The sequence below is a fragment of the Mastigoproctus giganteus genome, chromosome 13 (genome assembly GCF_048544385.1).
Source record: "Mastigoproctus giganteus isolate SK-2022 chromosome 13, ASM4854438v1, whole genome shotgun sequence".
Taxonomy (NCBI): domain Eukaryota; kingdom Metazoa; phylum Arthropoda; class Arachnida; order Uropygi; family Thelyphonidae; genus Mastigoproctus; species Mastigoproctus giganteus.
Genome location: NC_143587.1, coordinates 13990877 through 14011881, shown reverse-complemented (window position 1 = coordinate 14011881; position 21005 = coordinate 13990877). Strand labels below are relative to the sequence as shown.

At 38.4% G+C, this 21005-nt stretch overlaps 1 protein-coding gene across 1 annotated transcript in view; it reads right to left on the bottom strand.

Annotated features, from left to right (window-relative positions):
- Nucleotides 1-16493, bottom strand: part of Nop17l (PIH1 domain-containing protein Nop17-like) — a 158967-nt gene extending 142474 nt beyond the window's left edge. The window contains exon 1 of the mRNA XM_090387880.1: nt 14676-16493. Within this exon, the coding sequence (XP_090244006.1) occupies nt 14676-16430 (1755 nt within the window). The 5' untranslated portion in view covers nt 16431-16493. The remainder of the gene's footprint in view (nt 1-14675) is intronic.
- Nucleotides 16494-21005: the final 4512 nt, after the last annotated feature.

Here is a 21005-nt window from a genome sequence, read left to right as displayed (position 1 = left end):
TTCAGGCAGTGAGTGGTTGATTGCTGGAACAGACTTACATCTGTTGTTGAAGTGGATTGTTTGAAATATATTCAAGGAAGAACTATACAAATTCTTGGTATGAATGGGTGAAGTGTGTCGTTTTTTTTGTTTTTGTTTGGCTGATGCTATATAAGCTTGCTTTCTTTCATCATTTGCCACCTACTACTACTATTTTGATTTACTGGCCCACGCTATTTGTCTATACAGCTGTTCATTATGCTCATCACAATCATTAGGCCCATATCCTACTCATTGTCTCAATTTTTTTCCCAGTGCTTATGACACAAGTTTTCGAAGAATTAAGGTTAAATAAGTTTTCTTCACTTTCCATTTCCCCATTGGTAAATTCCATAGAGACTGACATTTAAAGAATTGGTGGTGGATAATCGACAAGTTGAGGTAGTTTGTTTAGGACAAGGTTTCAAACTTGAAGGTGGAATGTACCATGTTGTCATCAGCACAACTACAGATAGGATTTGCAATCTGTAGGAGAATGTCATTAATACACAAGAGGAAAAGAGCTGAACCTTGAGGAACACCAGCATTACTGCAGGACAAAAGGCTGTCTACCATCACCCGCAGTGATTGATCAGAGTCAAAATTGGAGAGCCAATTGGAAAAAACAATCATCAATCTATAAAAAAAGGAAGCTTATTAAGAACACCTTTATGCCAAACACAATCAAATGCCTTAGAAAAGTAAAGAGTATCTGTTTGGGTTTCACCAAACTTTTCTGTCAAATGTGTCCAAAGAGAATAGTAACAAAAGCCAATATATCACCAGTGGGGTCAACACTAAGGGAATCTATATTGGTGATCATTGACCAGAAGTTCAGGAATTGCGGATTAATGGATTTTTCTGATGCTTGGAAAAAGTAGAGGTAAGTGCAGTGTGGATGATAACTGGACAGAAGGCATTTGTTGCCATTTTTTTAAGAACTAGCTGGATAAGAGCAAATGTAAAAAGGTGCTGCAGGAGCACAGACTATTATTATTATTAGCCATATGGTGCAAGGAAGCCTGAAGCTTATTAGCATTAGCATTAGTAGAGGCATATGATATAAGAAAACAAGCTTATGCAGCATTAGCCAGAAAAAAAAAAAAAAAAAAAACACTTCCACTTCACCCTCCATTCGTTCGAAATACCTCTACAGCTGAGCCTTAAATTTATTTAGGCTATCAACTTCCACAACAAGGGATGGAAGTCTGTTCCACCAACCAACTACCCGCTGGACAAAGGCAAATTTCAGCACATCTATCCTACATCTGTCTTTCCTCAATTTCAATTTATGCCCTCTCAGTTGATTATTCTGAGCAAGAGACAGAATCCCATCAGCATTGAGCATGTTCAAACCATTCAAGGCTTTATACACCTCTCAGATCACCTCGCCGGTGCCTAGTCTCCAGACACTGTAATTTGTAAAACTTAAGGCTTTCTTCGTAAGAGCAACCCTTTGTTCCATTCACTAACTTTGTTGCCATTCTCTGTACTCGTTCCAGCAGCTCTACATCCTTCTTAAAATGAGGCCTCAGACCTGTATACAGTACTCAAGGTGTGGCCTGACCATTGCCTTATACAAATGAATAATCACCTCCTTATTCCTGCTAGAAAAATTCCTATATATCATTGATAAGACACCATGAGCTACTCTTGCAGCCCGTCTGCACTACTCAGAGAACTTCATATCTGCCTGCACAATTACCCCCAGGTCATTTTCATTCTCTACCACTGTCAGTGTAGTATCACAGAGTTGATACGTTGCTCTGGGGTTGCTGTTTCCCATATGTAGTACTTTACATTTGTCAATGTTAAACTTCATTTGCCACCTCTCAGCCCATCTGCTCAACCTTTCCAGATCCTGTTGCAGCAGCATAGCGTCAGTAGTGTCCTTAACAACCCTGCCAACTTTTGTATCGTCTGCAAACTTAGACATTAAGCTTGATATACCATCATCTATATTATTTATAAATACAGAAAACAATAATGGACCCAACACTGAACCCTGAGGGACTCTACTGATAACATTAGTCCACGATGAGCAGTGTCCATTGATTACAACTCTCTGTCTTCTCCCCCTCAACCACCCCTTTATCCATAGCAACAATTAGCCTCCAATGCAACACTGCTCCAATTTGTGCAGCAGTCTTCCATGTGAAACAGTATCAAAAGCGTAAGATCCAAATATATGATATCAAAATTATTCTTTGCATCCAGTTCCTTTGTGACTACACAGTATCCAATCAGATTAGTCAGACAAGACTTCCCCTTAACAAATCCATGCTGTGTCTGAGCCATAACTGAAGTCTTGTCTAGATAATCCTGCAATGCTTCTTTAACCAGTGCCTCCATTAATTTCCCTGGAACAGAAATTAAACTAATAGGTCTGTAATTACTTGTGTCACCCTTTGATCCTCCTTTGGGGTCACATTTGCACATCTCCAGTCTATGGGTACCTCCCCTGAGTCCAATGAAGCTCTCATAATTATGGCTAAGGGTTTGCTTACTTCCTTTGCTGCCTCCTTTAATAAAACTGGATAGATCCCATCCACCCCAGATGCCTTTCTTGTGTTTATCTTCAACAATTTCTCCTCCACTTTACTCTCAGTTATTACAAGATTATCTAGCTTACTGCCAGAGTTAAATACACCTCTGGTATTCCCCTCACTGAATAACTCCTGATGTGCGAATGTCGATGCAAAATATTCATTTAGTTTGTTAGCTACCTGAGCAGGATCATTAACAGTTAAACCATCGATATCAGGTGGACCAATCTGATTCATCCCCTTCCTTCTAAAGTTTACATAAGTAAAGAACTCTTTGCAGTTTTTCTTTGCATCCTTTGCCAAAGATTTCTCATAATCTGCCTTTGCCTGCCTAACCTCCTTTGTGACTTGGTTACAGACCAGTTTATATCTATAAAAGGCTTCTTTGTCACGTGTTAATTTATATGTATCCCATACATTTTTATTCTCTGCCATATGTCTCATTAGTTCATCTGACATCCATTTAGGCCTAAACCTTGAACAATATTTCTTAGTTGGTATGTAAAGCCTAGTAGCTTCCAAGATAAGTTCTTTGAATGCTTCCCATTTTGAATTTGCTGTTGGTAACATCATCAGTTGGTCCCACTGTATAGAATTTAACTACTGTCTCAGACCATCGTAGTCACCTTTACGAAAGCAATAACCCTTCCCTTTACCCCTGATGGCAGTTACCTCTTTGAGTAAATCTCACTTCAGCACACTGTGATCACTGCCACCTAGTGGTTCCTTTATCTGCAGATTTTTAATGCATGAGGAATCATTACTGATAATCAAATCAAGCTGCACCAGCCAAAAAAATTTGAGTACTGTGTGTGTGTGTGTGTGTGTGAGAGAGAGAGAGAGAGAGAGAGAGAGAGAGAGAGAGAGAGAGAGAGAGAGAGAGAGAGAGAGAGAGAGAGAGAGAGAGAGAGAGAGAGAGAGAGAGAATCACCAAAAAAAAAGAATGATTTCCAGCTGAGGACCCTGGGTGTGCAAAGCCCATACTCACTAGATGTCTAATCAAGAAGCATGTGCTACGCACTGCTGCTCCTGCCTACCTGGCTATGGAGGTGCCTTGCTCACTCTGTACAAATTGCAAATCCGCAATACCATGAAATATTGTTCCCACATGTGGGCCGGTGCCCCTAAAACCTCTCTCGGGCCTCTATACTCCATTCAAAGGAGAGCAGTTAGGTTTATTAATGACCCATGTGTAACATAAATCTCTCCACTCTGTCTCATAGGCACTATTTCTGCTCCATATCTCTTCTATAGATACTTCCATGGGCACTGTTCTTCTGAATTGGATTCTATAATTCCTATTAGCTCTTCCAAAGTAGTCTGAACATGTGTCACAACCAATCAGCATCATTTTACTATCCAAATTCAAACTCATAGAACCAACTTTTTTTTTCTCCCTCATTTATTCCTTCAACTTCCATTTTCTGGAACAGCCTCCCATTATATGTATTTGATCCAGACCCAAAGCATAAATGGAAATTTATTTATATACAAGAAATATATGGGGGGGTTCATAAAAACCTTGTGCACTTTAAAACTGCAAAAACTTAGGTTCTATATGAGTTAAAAACAAATCTGTAAAATGCATGGGTAGGTAATTTGCTTGTGGTTTTATTTAAAAAAAAAAAACGAATTTTTTCTAATGTCCTTCTGTTAGACCACAGGACATAAGTAGTGTGTATCAGTAATGGTAGGAAGTGGTTTGTGGTTTATGAAGATCATGGATACAGAAAAATCAGCAAAAACTAGGAAGCTATAAACTACCTTTATCAGGTTGTAACAGAGGTGGAAATATAGATGAAGTTACATTATACAGTACAATACACACAGTTACTATGAAGTTGCAAACTCTTTTGGCCTTGACCCAGAACATATGTGCAAATTTATTTAGAAACAAGAAATAACAGGGTGTTCGTAAAAACCTTGTGCACATTAAAACTGCAATAGCTTAGGTTCTATATGAGTAAAGCAAATCTAAAATGTGTGGGAAGGTAATTTATTCTACTATTTATGCACAAAAATAATTACTTAAATTACTCTAATTTTGTTTTTTAATTTTATTTTTAGATAATCTACCAACAAGAGATAATTTCAAGAGAGGAAAAAAGAGAACTGTGTCCTCTGGCTAGCAGAGCATAAGTCCATATCAGCAGTTAACAGAAATTTTTTTTGGCTGATGCTATGGAAGCGTGCTTTCTTGCATCATTTGCCACCACTACTACATGATCATGTTTGGCATTAAATCATGCATGGCATAGAGATCTTCTAAATAAGATCCCACCTTATGAACTGCAGACTGTTTTCTGCAATTTGAGATCCAGTTTCCTTTCTAACCTCACTGTAGACAACGATAGTTGGTGCTCTGTCCTCCACTAATGCTGTTGATCCCCAAGGTTCAGTTTTCTCTCACTCTTTTCCTCTTGTATATTAATGACCTTCTTCCAATAATTGGAAATCCTATCTATACTTGTGCTGATGATAGCATACTACATTCTATCTTATGAGAAGCCTTGTCCTGAACAAACAGCCTCAAATTCTTGATTATCGATGACCACTAATTCCTTAAATGCTAATCTTCAGGTAATTCACCAATGGGGCAAAGAAAACTTAGTTAACTTTAATCCTTCTAAAACTCAGCCAGGTCTTTTTTCTGATAAAAAAAAGTCTGCTTTTCTAGAAAATATCACAAGATAGTCTACTATCTATCAAGAAAAGTCTACTTTTCTTGATATTTTGAGATATCTTGTCTATAAAAGTAGTCTTTTATAGCCAAAATATCTTTACTAGGGATTACCTTGATTCCTAATATTTCTTGGCATAAGCATATCACGAATATTGTTTCCTTTGCATAAAAAAAAAATCTGGGTTTTCTTTATCACTCTTGGCATTACTTTTCTTCTAAACAACTACTCACTCTGTACAAACATCTCACTGTCTTTCAAAACAATCTCAATGCATGACACAAACAGTCAGCAATAATTCATTGTCAAACTCCAAACCACATTTCCTTCTTTTTTGATTTATCCCTTCTACTTCTGTTTTCTGAAACAACTTTCCCTCACATGTATTATCTGTAAACTACATCAGCCTCCAACCCACAAACAGTACTACAGGTTCTAATACCTTTTGTGTTTTGGGGTTTTCATATAAACACAAAAAAAAAAAACATATTCAAGCCTAATTTTACATTGTTTTTAGTGGCACTGGTACTTTTATAATCATTTTATTGTTCATCTTCCATTATTACCATGTAAAAATCTGAAAAAAACACTATATACAAAAGCACAACAGATATTACATATGTAAACATTCTTCCTTGCAAAAAAAAAAAAAAAAGTGACTCAACTACAATACACACTGGACAACAGCCACAACTATCCTGCTTGCTTGTAAATAGCTTTCTCATAAAAATGACTTTGTGGCATGAACTTTTATTTTAAAATAATTTGCAATCTTATATAAAGTATGGGAATATGTAAGTTGGGTACTGTTTGTATAAATACATAATGTGACATCATTTAGTTAATACTAAATAACGCCACAAGAAAACATTCAAGTAATGACCAGGTTGAAGACATCAGAGCAATGAGCCATTATTTCTAATTCTTGAATATAATGTAATTGCAATCAAAGAATTCCTTTAATGCTTTCAATTTTGAGTTTGTGGTACATTTAACTGACTTTGTTGAAATTTATAGCCTTGTCTACTAACTTCCAGAAAGGAAATCAAATTTTAGTAACCTCTGTTGATGCAAATCAGTTCTGTATTTAATATTCTCTTGAAATTAAACTGACCAACTATATATGGACATATAGAGTCCAATTTTTAAAGCATATAGTGTCTGTTCATACTAATTGTGGAGAGTTTTGGTAATCTGAATTTTGCAATTTTCACAATTTATATATTCACTCGGTCTCACTTAATCTAATAACCGTCACACCTGATCGACATAGTGGTGCCCAACACTAACAACCTCCACAAAACAAACGAGGATAAGATCAAGAAGTACTCAGACCTAAGACAGGAAGTTAAAGATATACTGTATATGGAACAAGTAATGACCACCAGCATGTGCCAAAGAGCATCCATAAGAACTTAGCAATAATAGGCCTCCCAGAGAATACATACATGGAACTCCAGTCCTGAACATCTGCAAGATAGTAAGAGAGTTCCTCGACTAAGAGTAACAATAATAACAATAGTAACCAGACACAACAACCACCCTATGCACTTTGTACCAGTACCAGTCATACGGTGGAAAAAATCTCATATGTCTATCCCAACAATAAAATTTTGAAACCACTAGCAATATCAAATTCTTTGTTTATCCCAAAACATTTTATGCATAACTGAAATGCAAAATAATTGTGAAGGAACAAAAGTTATGGCCTTCTCTATCATAAAGAACATGCACTATCTTGTGACCCAGGTATATAATAATTTTTGGGACATACCCTTTATTATAATTAATATTAAAGGAGGCAGCAAATGAAGTAAGCAAACCCTTAGTCATAATTATGAGAGCTTCTTTGGACTAAGGGGAGGTACCCATGGACTGGAGATGTGCAAATGTGACCCCAATTCACAAAGGAGGATCAAAGGGCAACACAACTAATTATAGACCTGTTAGTTTAACTTCTGTTTGAGGAAAATTAATGGAGGCACTGGTTAAAGAAGCACTGCAAGGTCATCTAGTCAAGACTTCAGTTATAGCTCGGACACAGCATGGTTTTGTTAAGGGAAAGTCTTGCCTGACCAGTCAGATACTGTGTTGTGGTCACAAAGGAACTGTATGCAGGGAATAACTTTGATATCATATTTGAATCTTAAAAAGGCTTTTAATACTGTTGCATATGGAAGACTGCTGCACAAATTGGAGCAGTGTGGCACTGGAGGCAAATTGCTTCTATGGATAAAGGGATGGTTGAATGGGAGAAGACAGAGTGGTAAACAATGGACACTGCTCATCATGGACTAAAGTGAAGTCCCTCAGGTTTCAATATTGGGTCCATTGTTGTTTTCTGTATTTATAAATGATATTGATGATGGTATATCAAGCTTAATGTACAAGTTTGCAGACGATACGAAGGTTGACAGGGTTGTTACACTACGCTGCTGCAACAGGATCCAGAAAAGTTGAGCTGATGGGCTGAGAGGTGACAAATAAAGTTTAACATTCACAAATGTGAAGTACTATATATGGGAAGCAGCAACCCCAGAGTGACGTATTAACTCTGTGGTACTACACTGACAGTGGTAGAGAACGAAAAGGACCTAGGGGTAATTGTGCAGGCAGATATGAAGTTTTCTGAGCAGTGCAGACAGTCTGCAAGAGTAGCTCATGGTGTCTTGTCAATGATATACAGAATAACAGTGGGGTGAGGATTCCCTCTTATATCATAGATGTGAGCCTACCCTTTTGTAACTATATCTGACAATACGTGTTGATGAGAAAGCTTTCTCATTGATTTTTTAGGGAGCTCCACATCAAATTTTGGTCCTTGAGGTTGTCACAGACATTTTCTCAGATATGCCAGACATGCTGTACTTGCTACCCGGGAGTCTAAAACGCTGATGGAACTGATATTCAGGTGACACTTAAGTCAAGTGGACCCAATTTCGGCAAAGTCCGGACGGTCTGTGACAGCCAAATCATCCTCTGCTTGCACCTTCACGATGGTGGGACTGTTAGTAATCCTGGGTATAACCTCCATGCACAAGTACATGGTGGGTGACCACCCAGGTGTGAACCAACGTAAGCAGGGGTCGAGGTGTGACGCCCACACCACATGGAGGAATACCGCCCCTCTTTGTTACCAGGCAATACTAGGTGGTAGATGACTCCCATCAACCGGTGAAATACCACCACTTTGCTTATTGGAGGCTTGAAGTGGTGGAACCCATGTTTAGTCTCTAGAGCTAAGTTCCAGTCAACACTTCCCTATCTCTTCCATCATGCAGTATGATTGATAACTTTTGAGGTTATGATGAATGTCGTGGTGAGATCGAATATTCCTTACATTTCGAGGGTACAGCTCTAAAACGGTGTTCACAGGCCGGCCGCTAGTTAGTACACCAGACCGAAACCTATTGGTAACTCTCTAGGAGGCTTCTGGATCAGCTAGTGTATAATCTTGCTACCTCTACTCTGCCAGATAGTGACTGGAGGGAGTCTGAGTAGTGTGTATGCGGGGAGCATTGTCGAGGCCACGTTATGTCAAGGATATGGGTATATCCTCGCCAAGTGTACGCCATATCCAAAAATTTCATTACTTCATACAGCATGTCCTACCCACTTTTTCTTACTATTGAAAACACCATGAATTGTCAAACTAATAGAGCAAGCTTATCTGCGAAAAGATCTAAACCTCCCAAGGACTTCCTAATTCATTTCACAAATATACGTGGTCTTAATTCTAATCTCAACAATGTCCATTTCCACTTGCAGTCTGCCAAACCCCATGTACTTTTTCTGACAGAATCTCAGTTATCGATTGATTCAACTACTGCTCATCTCAGATGCCCAAATTATTCGCTGTATGATTCCTTTCGCCTCAAAGGTGGTACTTGTGCATATGTCCGTTCTGATATTCCCTGTCAGAGACTTGGCAATTTGGAATCTCCTCTCTTTAATCTTCTCTGGCTTAAAATCTCTCTACCTCATTGTGTCAAATTCATCTGTTGTCTCTACCGCTATCGGTTGAGATAACGATAACCCAACTCCACTAATCACTTGGAGCTCTTTGACTTCCTCTCTTTGCAACTTGACTTTTTCCAGTCCAACTTTCCTAACAGTGAGGTAATTTTCCTTGGTGATTTTAATGTTCACAACTGGCTTCCGTTTTCTAGTCACACCGACCCAGCAGGTCGAGATGCTGAGGCTTTTGCAATTACTAATGACCTAGCACAGATTGTTCATTTACCTACAAGAATACCGGACAATCCTAATCATACAGCCAATACGCTTGATCTTTTTCTCACAAACAACCCTTCTACGTACACAGTCGAAGTGAGAGGTCCTTTAGGCACTCCAGATCACAACTTGGTGATTGTCTCTTCTCCAGCGGAACCTTTATCTCATGGCTATTCCCAACCTCGTGTTGTTTGGCATTACAAGAATGCAAAATGGGATGACCTGCAAGACTTCTTTTCTTTAGCATTCGCATTAGTAGAGGCATTTGATGCAAGAAAGCAAGCTTATGCAGCATCAGCCAAAAAAAAAAAAAAACCGCTACTACTTCACCCCTCTGTTCGTTCAAAATACCTGTCCAGCTGAGCCTTAAACTTATTTAGGCTATCAACTTCCACGACAAGGGATGGAAGTCTGTTCTACCAACCAACCACCCGCTGTCTAAAGGCAAATTTCCGAACGTCTATCCTACATCTGTCTTTCCTCAATTTGAATTTATGCCCTCTCAGGTGATTATTCTGAGCGAGAGGAAGAATCCCATCAGCATTGAGCATGCTCAAACCATTCAAGGCTTTATACACCTCTATCAGATCACCTCGCTGGTGCCTAGTCTCCAGACACTGTAATTTGCAAAACTTAAGCCTTTCTTCGTAAGAGCACCCCTTTGTCTCATTCACTAATCTTGCTGCCCTTCTCTGTACTCGTTCCAGCAGCTCTACATCCTTCTTGAAATGAGGCCTCCAGACCTGTATACAGTACTCTAGATGTGGCCTGACCATTGCCTTATACAAGGGAATAATCACCTTGACAATACACCATGAGCTACTCTTGCAGCCCGTCTGCACTGCTCAGAGAACTTCATATCTGCCTGCACAACCACCCCCAGGTCCCTTTCATTCTCTACCACTGTCAGTGTAGTACCACAGAGTTGATACGTTGCTCTGGGGTTGCTGTTTCCCATGTGTAGTACTTTACATTTGTCAATGTTAAACTTCATTTGCCACCTCTCAGCCCATCTGCTCAACCTTTCCAGATCCTGTTGCAGCAGCATAGTGTCAGTAGTGTCCTTGACAACCCTGCCTACCTTCATATGTATCGTCTGCAAACTTGGACATTAAGCTTGATATACCATCATCAATATCATTTATGAATACAGAAAACAATAATGGACCCAACACTGAGCCCTGAGGGACTCCAATAATAACATTAGTCCACGACGAGCAGTGTCCATTGATTACCACTCTCTGTCTTCTCCCCCTCAGCCACCCCTTTATCCACAGCAGCAATTTGCCTCCAATGTCACACTGCTCCAATTTGTGCAGCAGTCTTCCATGGTCGGATTACTGTTTCAAAACTTCTGATGTCAATGTTTGCTCAGATCGTGTCAGTGAAATTATTCTTGCAGAAATGGAATCCTTTATCCCACACTCCACTTTAAAATCTTGTCCCTTATCTAAACCTTGGTTTTCCAATAAATGTGCTAAGGCTGTTCAAGAGAAGAATGTTGCATATCGTAATTGGCTTGTTTCTTATTCTTCAGTTTCATTTTCTGCCTACACGAAAGCTCCCAACAATTGTAAAGCAGTTATTAATCAGTCCAAACTAGAGTTTGAACAGGCTAAGAGTAGAAAACTTGCTTCTTGCCCTAATGGTAGCCGAGCATTCTGGTCTCTTGCCAAAGCTATTGGCCGCAACTTTTGCCCATCTCTGCTCCCACCTCTGTCCAAACCAGATGGTTCTGTTGTCACTTCAGCCAAGGATAAAGCTGACCTGACCTGCTAGAATCCCATTTTTCTTCCAGCTCATGTATTTATGAGCTTGGTAAAACACCTCCCACCATTCCCAACAGGCTCCATTCAATGCTTCCTGTGGTCTTCCGTCAAAAAGATATCAGAAGGATTTTGATGAATCTTGATGCTAAGAAAGCTCCAGGTCCTGATGGTATTTCTCCACTTTTTCTCAAAATCTGTGCTCCTGAACTTACTCCTATTCTTTGCCGCCTTTTTTCACTTTCTTATTTCAAAGGTGTTTTTCCTTCTGCTTGGAAATTTGCTCATATCGAGCCAGTTCCCAAAAAGGCTGACAAATCCCTCCCATCCAATTATCGTCCCATTGCAATTACTTCTACTCTCTCTAAAGTAATGGAGAAATCAATTAACAGCCAACTCTTAAACTACCTAGAAACCTTCCATCTGATCAACGATCGCCAGTATGGATTCCGTCAGTGTCGATCCACTGGTGATATTCTGGCTTATATTACCCATTTATGGACTAATTCAATGGAAAGGTTCGGTGAAACACAAGTAATTGCTCTTGACATCTCAAAGGCTTTCAATCGTGTTTTGCATAAAGGACTTCTAAACAAGCTTCCATCTTATGGTTTGCCAACTGTTTTTAGTAATTGGTTATCCAGTTTTCTCTCTGATCTCTCACTGAGGGTGATGATAGATGGCTCTCTGTCTTCTAACTTCTCCACTAATGCCGGTGTCCCCCAAAGTTCAGTTCTTTCCCCCTCTCTATTCCTTTTGTATATCAATGACCTTCTTCCATTGTCTGGAAATCCTATCCATAGTTTTGCCGATGATAGCACATTGCATTCCACTTTCCATTTTGAGAAACCTTGTCCTGCTCAATCAGCTTCAACTTCTCGAAAATCTGCTACCAATTCCTTAAATGCCGATCTTCAGGTAATTCTCCAGTGGGGCAAAGACAACTTAGTTGATTTCAACCCTTCTAAAATTCAGTCTTGTCTTATATCTCGCAAAAAGGATTCTTCTGCTCCTATGCTTATCTTTAGTGACACTCCGATTTCTAGGCAAAATGATATATCTCTTTTGGGGATTACCCTGACTTCTATGGCGCCTCCGTAGCCAGGTGGGAAGGAGCACCAGTGTGTAGCACACGCTTCTTGATTAGACAGGGGTTCGAGCCCGTCACCACCAAATACGGAGGATGCAGAAAGGTCAGGGAATGACCACCGCACATCCCCAGAGCAATATGGCCTTAGTTGCTAATGCTCCTAAAAACCAAATAACAACAACAACCCTGACTTCTAATCTCTCTTGGCACAAGCACATTACAAATATTGCTTCCTCTGCATCTAAAAAACTTGGTTTTCTCTTTCGCTCTTGGCGTTACTTTTCTTCCAAACAGCTGTCCACTTTATATAAATCGCAAATCCGCCCTGCTATGGAATATTGTTCCCACATCTGGGATGGTGCCCCCAAAACCTCTCTCAGGCTTCTTGATTCCATTCAGAAGAGGGCAGTTAGGTTAATTAATGATTCATCTCTAACAGAGTCTCTCCACTCGCTTTCTCATAGACGTACTGTTTCTGCTGCATGCCTCTTCTACAGATACTTCCATGAGCACTGTTCTTCTGAACTGGCTTCTATAATTCCCGCCCTCTCTTTCAAAACAGTCCGAACACGTGCCGCCACCAGTCAACATCCATTTACTGTCCAACTTCAAACCCACAGAACCAACTTTTCATCTTCCTCATTTATTCATTCAACTGCTGTTTTCTGGAACAACCTTCCTTCATACGTATTTCCTGAAAATTACAATCTACAGAAGTTCAAGTCCAATGTCAACAAATATCTTCTTTCGTCTTCTCAACCTCCAACCCAAGCACGGTACTAAGTACTATAGGTTCTAATACCTCTCGTGTTTGGGGTTCACATAAAAAAAAAAAAAAAAAAATTTGTAACATGATCAAGCGCTTTTCATTACTTAACACCAACTGTTAAACAATATTTTATTATTGATACTATATTACCACTATCTTATGGTAATAATAGTCTTATGGTATTTAGTGATTTTTAACACCTATTTTTAAACCACTGGCCTTTTGGAAAGTTGCAACAATTAACCTTTATTGCAACAACAATCAAATGTTGTTGCAATAAAGATTCTCTTTCTTTCTCTCTCACATAGATATTATCAACAACTTGTTGATTTATTCAGCAAAGAAATGAAAATGTTAGCCTAAATACATTCTCAAAATCTAAATAGGATTGCAATATAAACCTTTTCCCGTTGACAGTCCACACACAACTGAGGGAGTCCTATTATGACAAAATTATATGATATTCTAAATTGGAAGGAACAGTAAGCTTATCAGTTGCATAACTTTTTAATTAAATTACACTGATAAACCATATTTTATATTTAATTATATTATATAAAATATCTACTTATAGAATAAGCATAAAATTAATGCATTTTAACTTTGTTCTTCTCATAATATGGAATGAGATACATTAGTTTATCTCATATTCCATATTATGAGATACAATGCACACATTTAAGCATATTTATTAAATAATATTAATTAACATATTAATCAGCAAATCAATTCACTTAAATTTTTGGCTCAGTTTTGAGTTATTTGGCCTTGGTTATTGTGAGGTATTTATTCAAGGACGATAAAAAAAATAACCAATAATTGCATTAATGATAAAATGAGAGAAAAAAATTCTCATTTCAGAGGTAAATTGCATATCTCATAAATGAGATATGCAATTTATCTCATAAATGAGATATGCAATCTATCTACATTTCTCTCTGAAATGTAAAGCCTTTGATTAAACAGTCAGGCCTACTATCTACATTATGTTTTTAAACAAATACTGTCAACATTTGTACCCCTACAGCAAGTTCAAGGCTGTTTCTTAGCTTATCTAAAAATGGCATTAGAAAATGAAAATTTTGGCATGAAGCCATTTCCATTCATCATTGACAGACTACTTTGAAAAAATGGGAGGATGAAAATCTGACTTTTCCAGGATTCTCGCTATGTATCAATGAAGGATGCCCTAAATAGAACAATTCTGTTGAAAAGATTAAGCATAGTTTTGTAAATCTTTTGGACTTAGCCTTCTACATAATAAATTTATTTATTATAAATAATAATAATAAATAAATTTATTATTTATTTTTATCTTTTCTTGTTGTTTTAACCTACTGTTAACATTGCCTACTAATCCCCCCACATACAAAAAAAAAAAAAAAAAAAAAACACTTTTAAAAATCTAATATATTAAAAATTAAACAGCCTGGTGTGATTTTAAAATAAGAAAATTGAATAAAAGAGCTAAAAAAAATGGAAAATGTATGACCTTTCTAATTACAGCAATGGAAATGTAATAAGAATCAAATGGAAGATTAATTTAATAATCACTTGATTAAAGTTACTTGCCTTTATTTTTTGCATCTGATTAGTAACTACAGTTTCACACAGCAACTGCAATTCTTGTAATTCACTGATGGATACTCCTGCCCAGTAATGTGACCACATTCCGATACAATCATTGTCTTTCACAAACTTAAGAATCACACTATTTTCCAAAATTTCTACATCATGATTTTTAAATGTCTGTTTCTCATCAAATTTTAAACACAAAGAATAATGAAAAGGTACAAAACCACTGCCCACAGAACAAAACAAAACTTGACATGACGAACATGAGATGCATGATGTAACTTGAAGAGATGAAGGGTCAACATTTTTAACAAACAAAACAAATGTCAATATCTCTAATGACTGATTAGAACAAAATTCGGGAAATGAATAGGCCACATTCTGTTGAGAATGTAAGCCTACGAGACATTTATGTTCTTCTTTTAAGTCAGTAGTAATTTCATTATTAACTTCAAAACTTAAATTCTCTGTAATATTTGTGGCATCATCATCATCACTTTCTGCAATGTTTTTATGTTCAGGACACATTTCACCCATCGACATACTACTGGAAATATAACAGTCTGTTTGCTTTAAATTGTCATCTTGTCTTAGATCGTGCATATTACCACTGTCAAATGATTCTAACTCTCTTTCATTATAAATTTTTTCAACATCTGCACTGCTACCTTTAAATGGTACAACTGGCAATGTCACGATTAGCCTTTTTCTGCTTCTATCAAATTTGGCATTTCCATTAGGCTCATCAACTGGATATGGAAGTCCAATATCCAAATGATAACGTGCTCCAACTTCATCGCATGACAAACTAAGTCTTCTAGGGAAAATGTCCAATTTCATATTGGCAACTGAATCTAATTTTGGCAACTCGATTTCAACCAATATTTCGTTTGGCCGAGTGCTGGCGATGCTATTTGGAATAATTGAATAATCTTGGAGATCAACACAATTACGACAAGTGACAGTATACTTGGGCACAACAACGCCATTCTTTACGGTATCTGCTTTTAATGTATCATTCTCTTTCCTTGTATTTTTAATATCTATACTATTACTGAAAGTTTTACTCTGCTCAACTTTATGAGGAATATTTAGCACCGATTCAACAGTCGGTTTCTTGGGATCACCTTCTATTTTACAATTTGTTTGTTTAGTCCTCAAAACTGTGGCTATGGGCAAGCCTTTAAATTTTAATTTTGGATACCGTATTATTTTCTTCTCTAACACGACACTGAATTTCTCCTCGACACCGCTTATAGCAGTTTCCTCAGTAACTCTTTTGAAACGTCCGTTCTTTTCTCCCATATACAGTGTATCTGGATGAAACAAAACATCATACACTAAACATAGTTTACCTGCCTTATCCAAATCTTCTCTAGGGGAAGCAAGAAGATAAGGAATATTCCAATAAAATCCTCTCTCGTCTTTCTCATTAACAACTCTCTTATAGCTAGGTTTCTCGACATGTTCATTTTTACAAATGTTTATGAAGACTTTCCTTCCGCTATCAGTACTTGTTTTCAAAACATAACCGGGTTCAGGGTGAACGAAGGTCACGTTAATTCCACGGTCCTTCTCTAATGTAATAATTTCTTTTTCATACAGACGCCGGTTTTCAGGGTCACTGATCTCTTCGACATAATCATTCAAAAGTTTGCAAAAGCGCTCATCTTTAACTGCCTTCCCTAGCATATTAATCTCTTCGGAAGTAAATTTAAAGTCCTTGGCATGACCATCAACGTTTAAAGCCATAATTAAAAGCGTAGCAACACGCGCACAAAAGTTCAAACAATAACAAAAAAAATATATATACGCCTAAAGAACTTCAGTAATGTGTATTATTCTGTAAAACGAATGCATTCGTTACCATTCAGCTTCATTTTACAAGAATAATAAACGTATAAAAATTGCAGAACAGCTAAAACACATTACAAACGGGCTCAGTTACGAAAAGCATACGATGGTGTGATAGTAAACAGAAATATAGCGAAGCGAAGTTTCCAGCATTTCTTGAAACACATATATCACTGCTCCCTATCGGTAGACAAAAAAAGGTAAATTTATTTTAGAAAAATTCTGTTCCATGAAACATGTAACCGATATAACAATTAAATATGCCCAAACAGGAATAAATATTAAAATGAAACTCATCTGATCTGAAAGTTATATTTTTTTTCATTCATTATTATAAAAATAAATAAAAAATCATCACACTGTGCCATTTATCGTATGTATATATTGAGTAGCACTTTATTAGGAACACTTACACCCTTGGAAAAATCGTGTCCTCCCCACAACGGGTGTAAAAGAGTTGAATTCGAATCCTGCCGACGACCGATATTTTTATGTGTCTTTTTCACAACGTGGCTAAGTTAGTCAGTCTCAGGCGAGGATAGTATTTTTTTTTTCTCCCAGAAACTAGTGTTTTTCGTACGGCAAACAGAAAATCGACCTCAGAACACACGCAATTTACAAACAGAGTGCAAGGAACAATATGGCCTTAGTCGCCGATGCTCCCAAAGAACCCAACAACAAGGAATGCTTACATTTTTCCTGAAACTAAGCACTCGTTCACTAACAGTATGCGAGACAAGACAGGTGGACAGATGTATACGTGCAGTTCACTGCCAGAATGAGCGAAACAAACAATTTAATTGATACAGAACTTTGCATGGTAGTAGTCCGCGCCAAACGCTCCACTATTAGGTATATTGGATAATACTGCAACCTTGCTAAAGTTTACAGGTGCAACTCTGTCTCAGGTACATCAAGATTGGTCCAATAACAGCCAGCAGCGATCCTGTGATAGGAAAGGAAATAGCTCACTAAAGCAGGTCAACAGGATCTCACAGGTCTTGTGCAGGATAACAGAATGACTACAGTCAAATGATTGTATAACTCAGTACAACGGTAATAACTAAGGTGGCATTTCAGAACACACAACTCATCATCAGCCCTGTGTGTGCGCGCGTGCGCATGTGTGTGTGTGGGGGGGGGAGAATCTCACTGTCCATGCATGACACCCACTAACTCAGCTACTGAGTGAAAAACGCCGATAAAATTTCCTCGCGTCATCAATGGGATTCAAGCCCAGGCTTTTCACTCTTCAGTTTTGTATGCGAGTACAACATTTGAAGAGGAATATTGAAAAAACGTTTCCTAGTCTGACGAATTTAGGCTACCGCTGATTCAGGTCGATGGGAGAACCATATGAGAATATGGCGAAATCACTATCGATCCAGTATAATCGTGGATAGGGAGTGCATTCAATATAGACAATGGGCACTTTGATACCATTGAAGCAATATTTGGATGACACGGGTTACCTGGAAGTTGTTTCTAACCAAGCACGTCCTTTTAGTGTATGCTTGGGTGGCTGCAGTGTATCGAGGAGCAGCATTGGGTGGAGTAAGCCGATTGCAAACAATTTGGCCCCCCGTGTCTTTTTTTTTTTTTTTTTTTTTGCAGACAGTTATTTGGCTGAGTTTGAAATTAGACTTTATGCAAACAATGAAACTTAACAGTCATTAATTAAATGTCATTTGTGTAAAAAGACAAGAGCTACGGCCAGATATAGATCTCCTACATGTGTTTAACAGTAACTGCTTCATATGCGAACATCACTATTCAAAAATAGTCATTTGTTATGCATATTTCATAAAATATATGACAAACCTGCACTCGTATTTCAATAATAAAATAAAATATGCCCTTACGAGGAAATAACCATATATTTTAAAGTATTCCGACATCCCTTTTTTGCGTACACCTGTACCAGATAACTTGGTTTATTTTATTAAGAAAGGCAGTGAATATTTTCAAAATAAGGACTGACCTTTTCACACCGTTGAAAGAGCAGGAGAAAAAAATTAAAAGGAAGTGCCAACAGCTTACAACTTCCTGGTTTCATAAAACACTACCAAACTGAGAAATTTTTTTTAAAAACATGGATGGTTTATTCACCATCATTATGAAATTTATTTTGTTTTTGCTGAACTGTTTTCATTGAAGAATAACGAAATCGAAACATTCAACTTTATCACGGGATTTAAAACTTGGTGGAAATTAAACCCAAACGTTTCTGACCGTGAAAATAGTAAACACCATCTCTCGTGCTTGGAGAAGTGGAAAACCTTAAGAGCTGGGTTGAAGTTTCAACAAACTATTGACCACAGTTTGGTTTTTAGATGTAATCTTATTTCTGGCTCGTCAGGATCTTCCTTTTCGTGGACATGATGAATCCATATTTTCTACAAATGAAGGAAATTTTTTTGAGAAATGGTAGAGTTGCTATAAAATTATGACCTCGTTTTGAAAGAACGTGTTTTAAGAACAGGAATGTGCAGCACCTGTGTACAAAAATTTATGCGGCGCCCCATTAATTAAAAACATCAGAAAATAATATTCTAGCAGGCCAAAGGTAAAATTCAACGAATTCTACCTTTGGACTGCTGGCGCCTGGGTGCATCGCACACATTGCACGCGTGAACGGCGTGCCCCTGTTTAAGAATTGACCATTCATCTGACAGGAAAGAACCTTCATATTTATCGCCAGAGACTCAAAATGAGTTTATTAACATTTTAAGAATTATGTGAGACAAAAAGATAGCCGATAATATAAAACAAGCTAAATATTTTGTAATTCCATTTGACAGTATCCTATACGTCATTTGACATATATCAGAAGTATCCTACACTGGTCAAATGTATGAAGTAACTAGATATGATCACACTCTAGGTGACAGGATGGAAGTGAATGAGTAATTTTTAGGCTTCTTCCCAATTGTTGGAGAGACCGCTGCCGAACTCGCAAAAGAAAATTTGAATAATTTAGAACAGAATGGACTGGATATACACTGCGTGATCACTGAATTATGACTACCTACCTAATACTTCGTAGGTCTTCCTTTTGCCTTTAGTACAGCAGCTATCCGACATAGCATTGATTCAATAACAGGTCGGATGCATTCGGGAGGTATGTCCAACCAAACTGTGTGTAATGCGGTCAGTTTGATTTGATTTGATTTGGATTTTATTGGCGCATTAGCAACTAAGGCTATAATGCGCCCAATGCGGTCAGTAATGCAGGTATGGAGGTGATTGGCCTACCCAGACGTTTGATATGACTTTCCATTGAAGCTGAGGTGCCTCTTAACCTCTACAAAGTAATTGAAAGCTATTTAACACAAAGAAGAGTGGAAATCAATGTACACTATCAAAAAATAACAAGAGAGGTGCACAGAGGATGTCCGCAGGGGTCGGTGCTTGGGCCGCTTCTGTGGACAATGGTCCTCGATGAATTCCTGACTACGGACCTGGGTTCTGTGGCAGTACACGCCTTCGCGGACGACTTGACATTGACGGTAGAGGCGGACTCCAGGGCCCAATTGGAGACGCTGGCAAATCAGGCACTGCAGCGGCTGCAGCAATGGGCTTCAAAGAACCAGCTGAAAATATCGTCAGACAAGACCTCATCGATCCTGCTAAAGGGGACACTGCAACTACGACGACCCCCGCAAATTAAAATCAACAATGTAACAATCAAATTTGTGAGCCAACTGAAGTATCTGGGCGTTATCCTAGATAAAAACTTGACATTCCAGCCGCATCTGAAATACATCAGAAGAAAAATCAGAAGATACTCTGGACTGGTAACCAGAATCACAAGGAAAGATTGGAGACTCAAGAAAAAAGCACTGATGCTTTACTATAAAACAACCTTCCTGCCTGCAATCACCTATGCTGCAGCGGTGTGGTATCCAAAAACGACACTGGTAGTCAACAAAAGAACACTAGAAATGACCCAAAGGACCATACTGCTATCAACAACGCGCGCCTGCAGCACGGTAAGTACCCCAGCTTTGCAGGTACTTGCAGGAGCGCTCCCTCTGGACCTGGAGGCAGTTCAGGCGGAGCTACTGTTTTTGCTGGCCAGGGGTGTGGCCGCTACCTACCAAGGATACACGACAGACCCGGCGGGCAACCTAAAATACGAAAAAAATAGGCTACAGACCCACCTCCTAGATCTTTGGCAGAGAAGATGGACAGAGACTACAAAAGGCGAAGTAACAAAAAGATTTCTACCAGACCTCCAGAAAATATACCCAAAGCAGCCACCGTGGTACTTCCCAGGGTACCATATGACAACACTATTAACCGGACACGGACCCTACAAGGAGAAGCTGTTTGGCTTCCGACTCGTTGAGGACCCCAACTGCATATGTGGGGAAAGTGAAAGCTGGAGCCACATAGTCTATGATTGTCAATACTATGAAGACCTCAGAGGGCTACTAATAACAAGGTTAAGATACTTCCCAAAAGGACTGG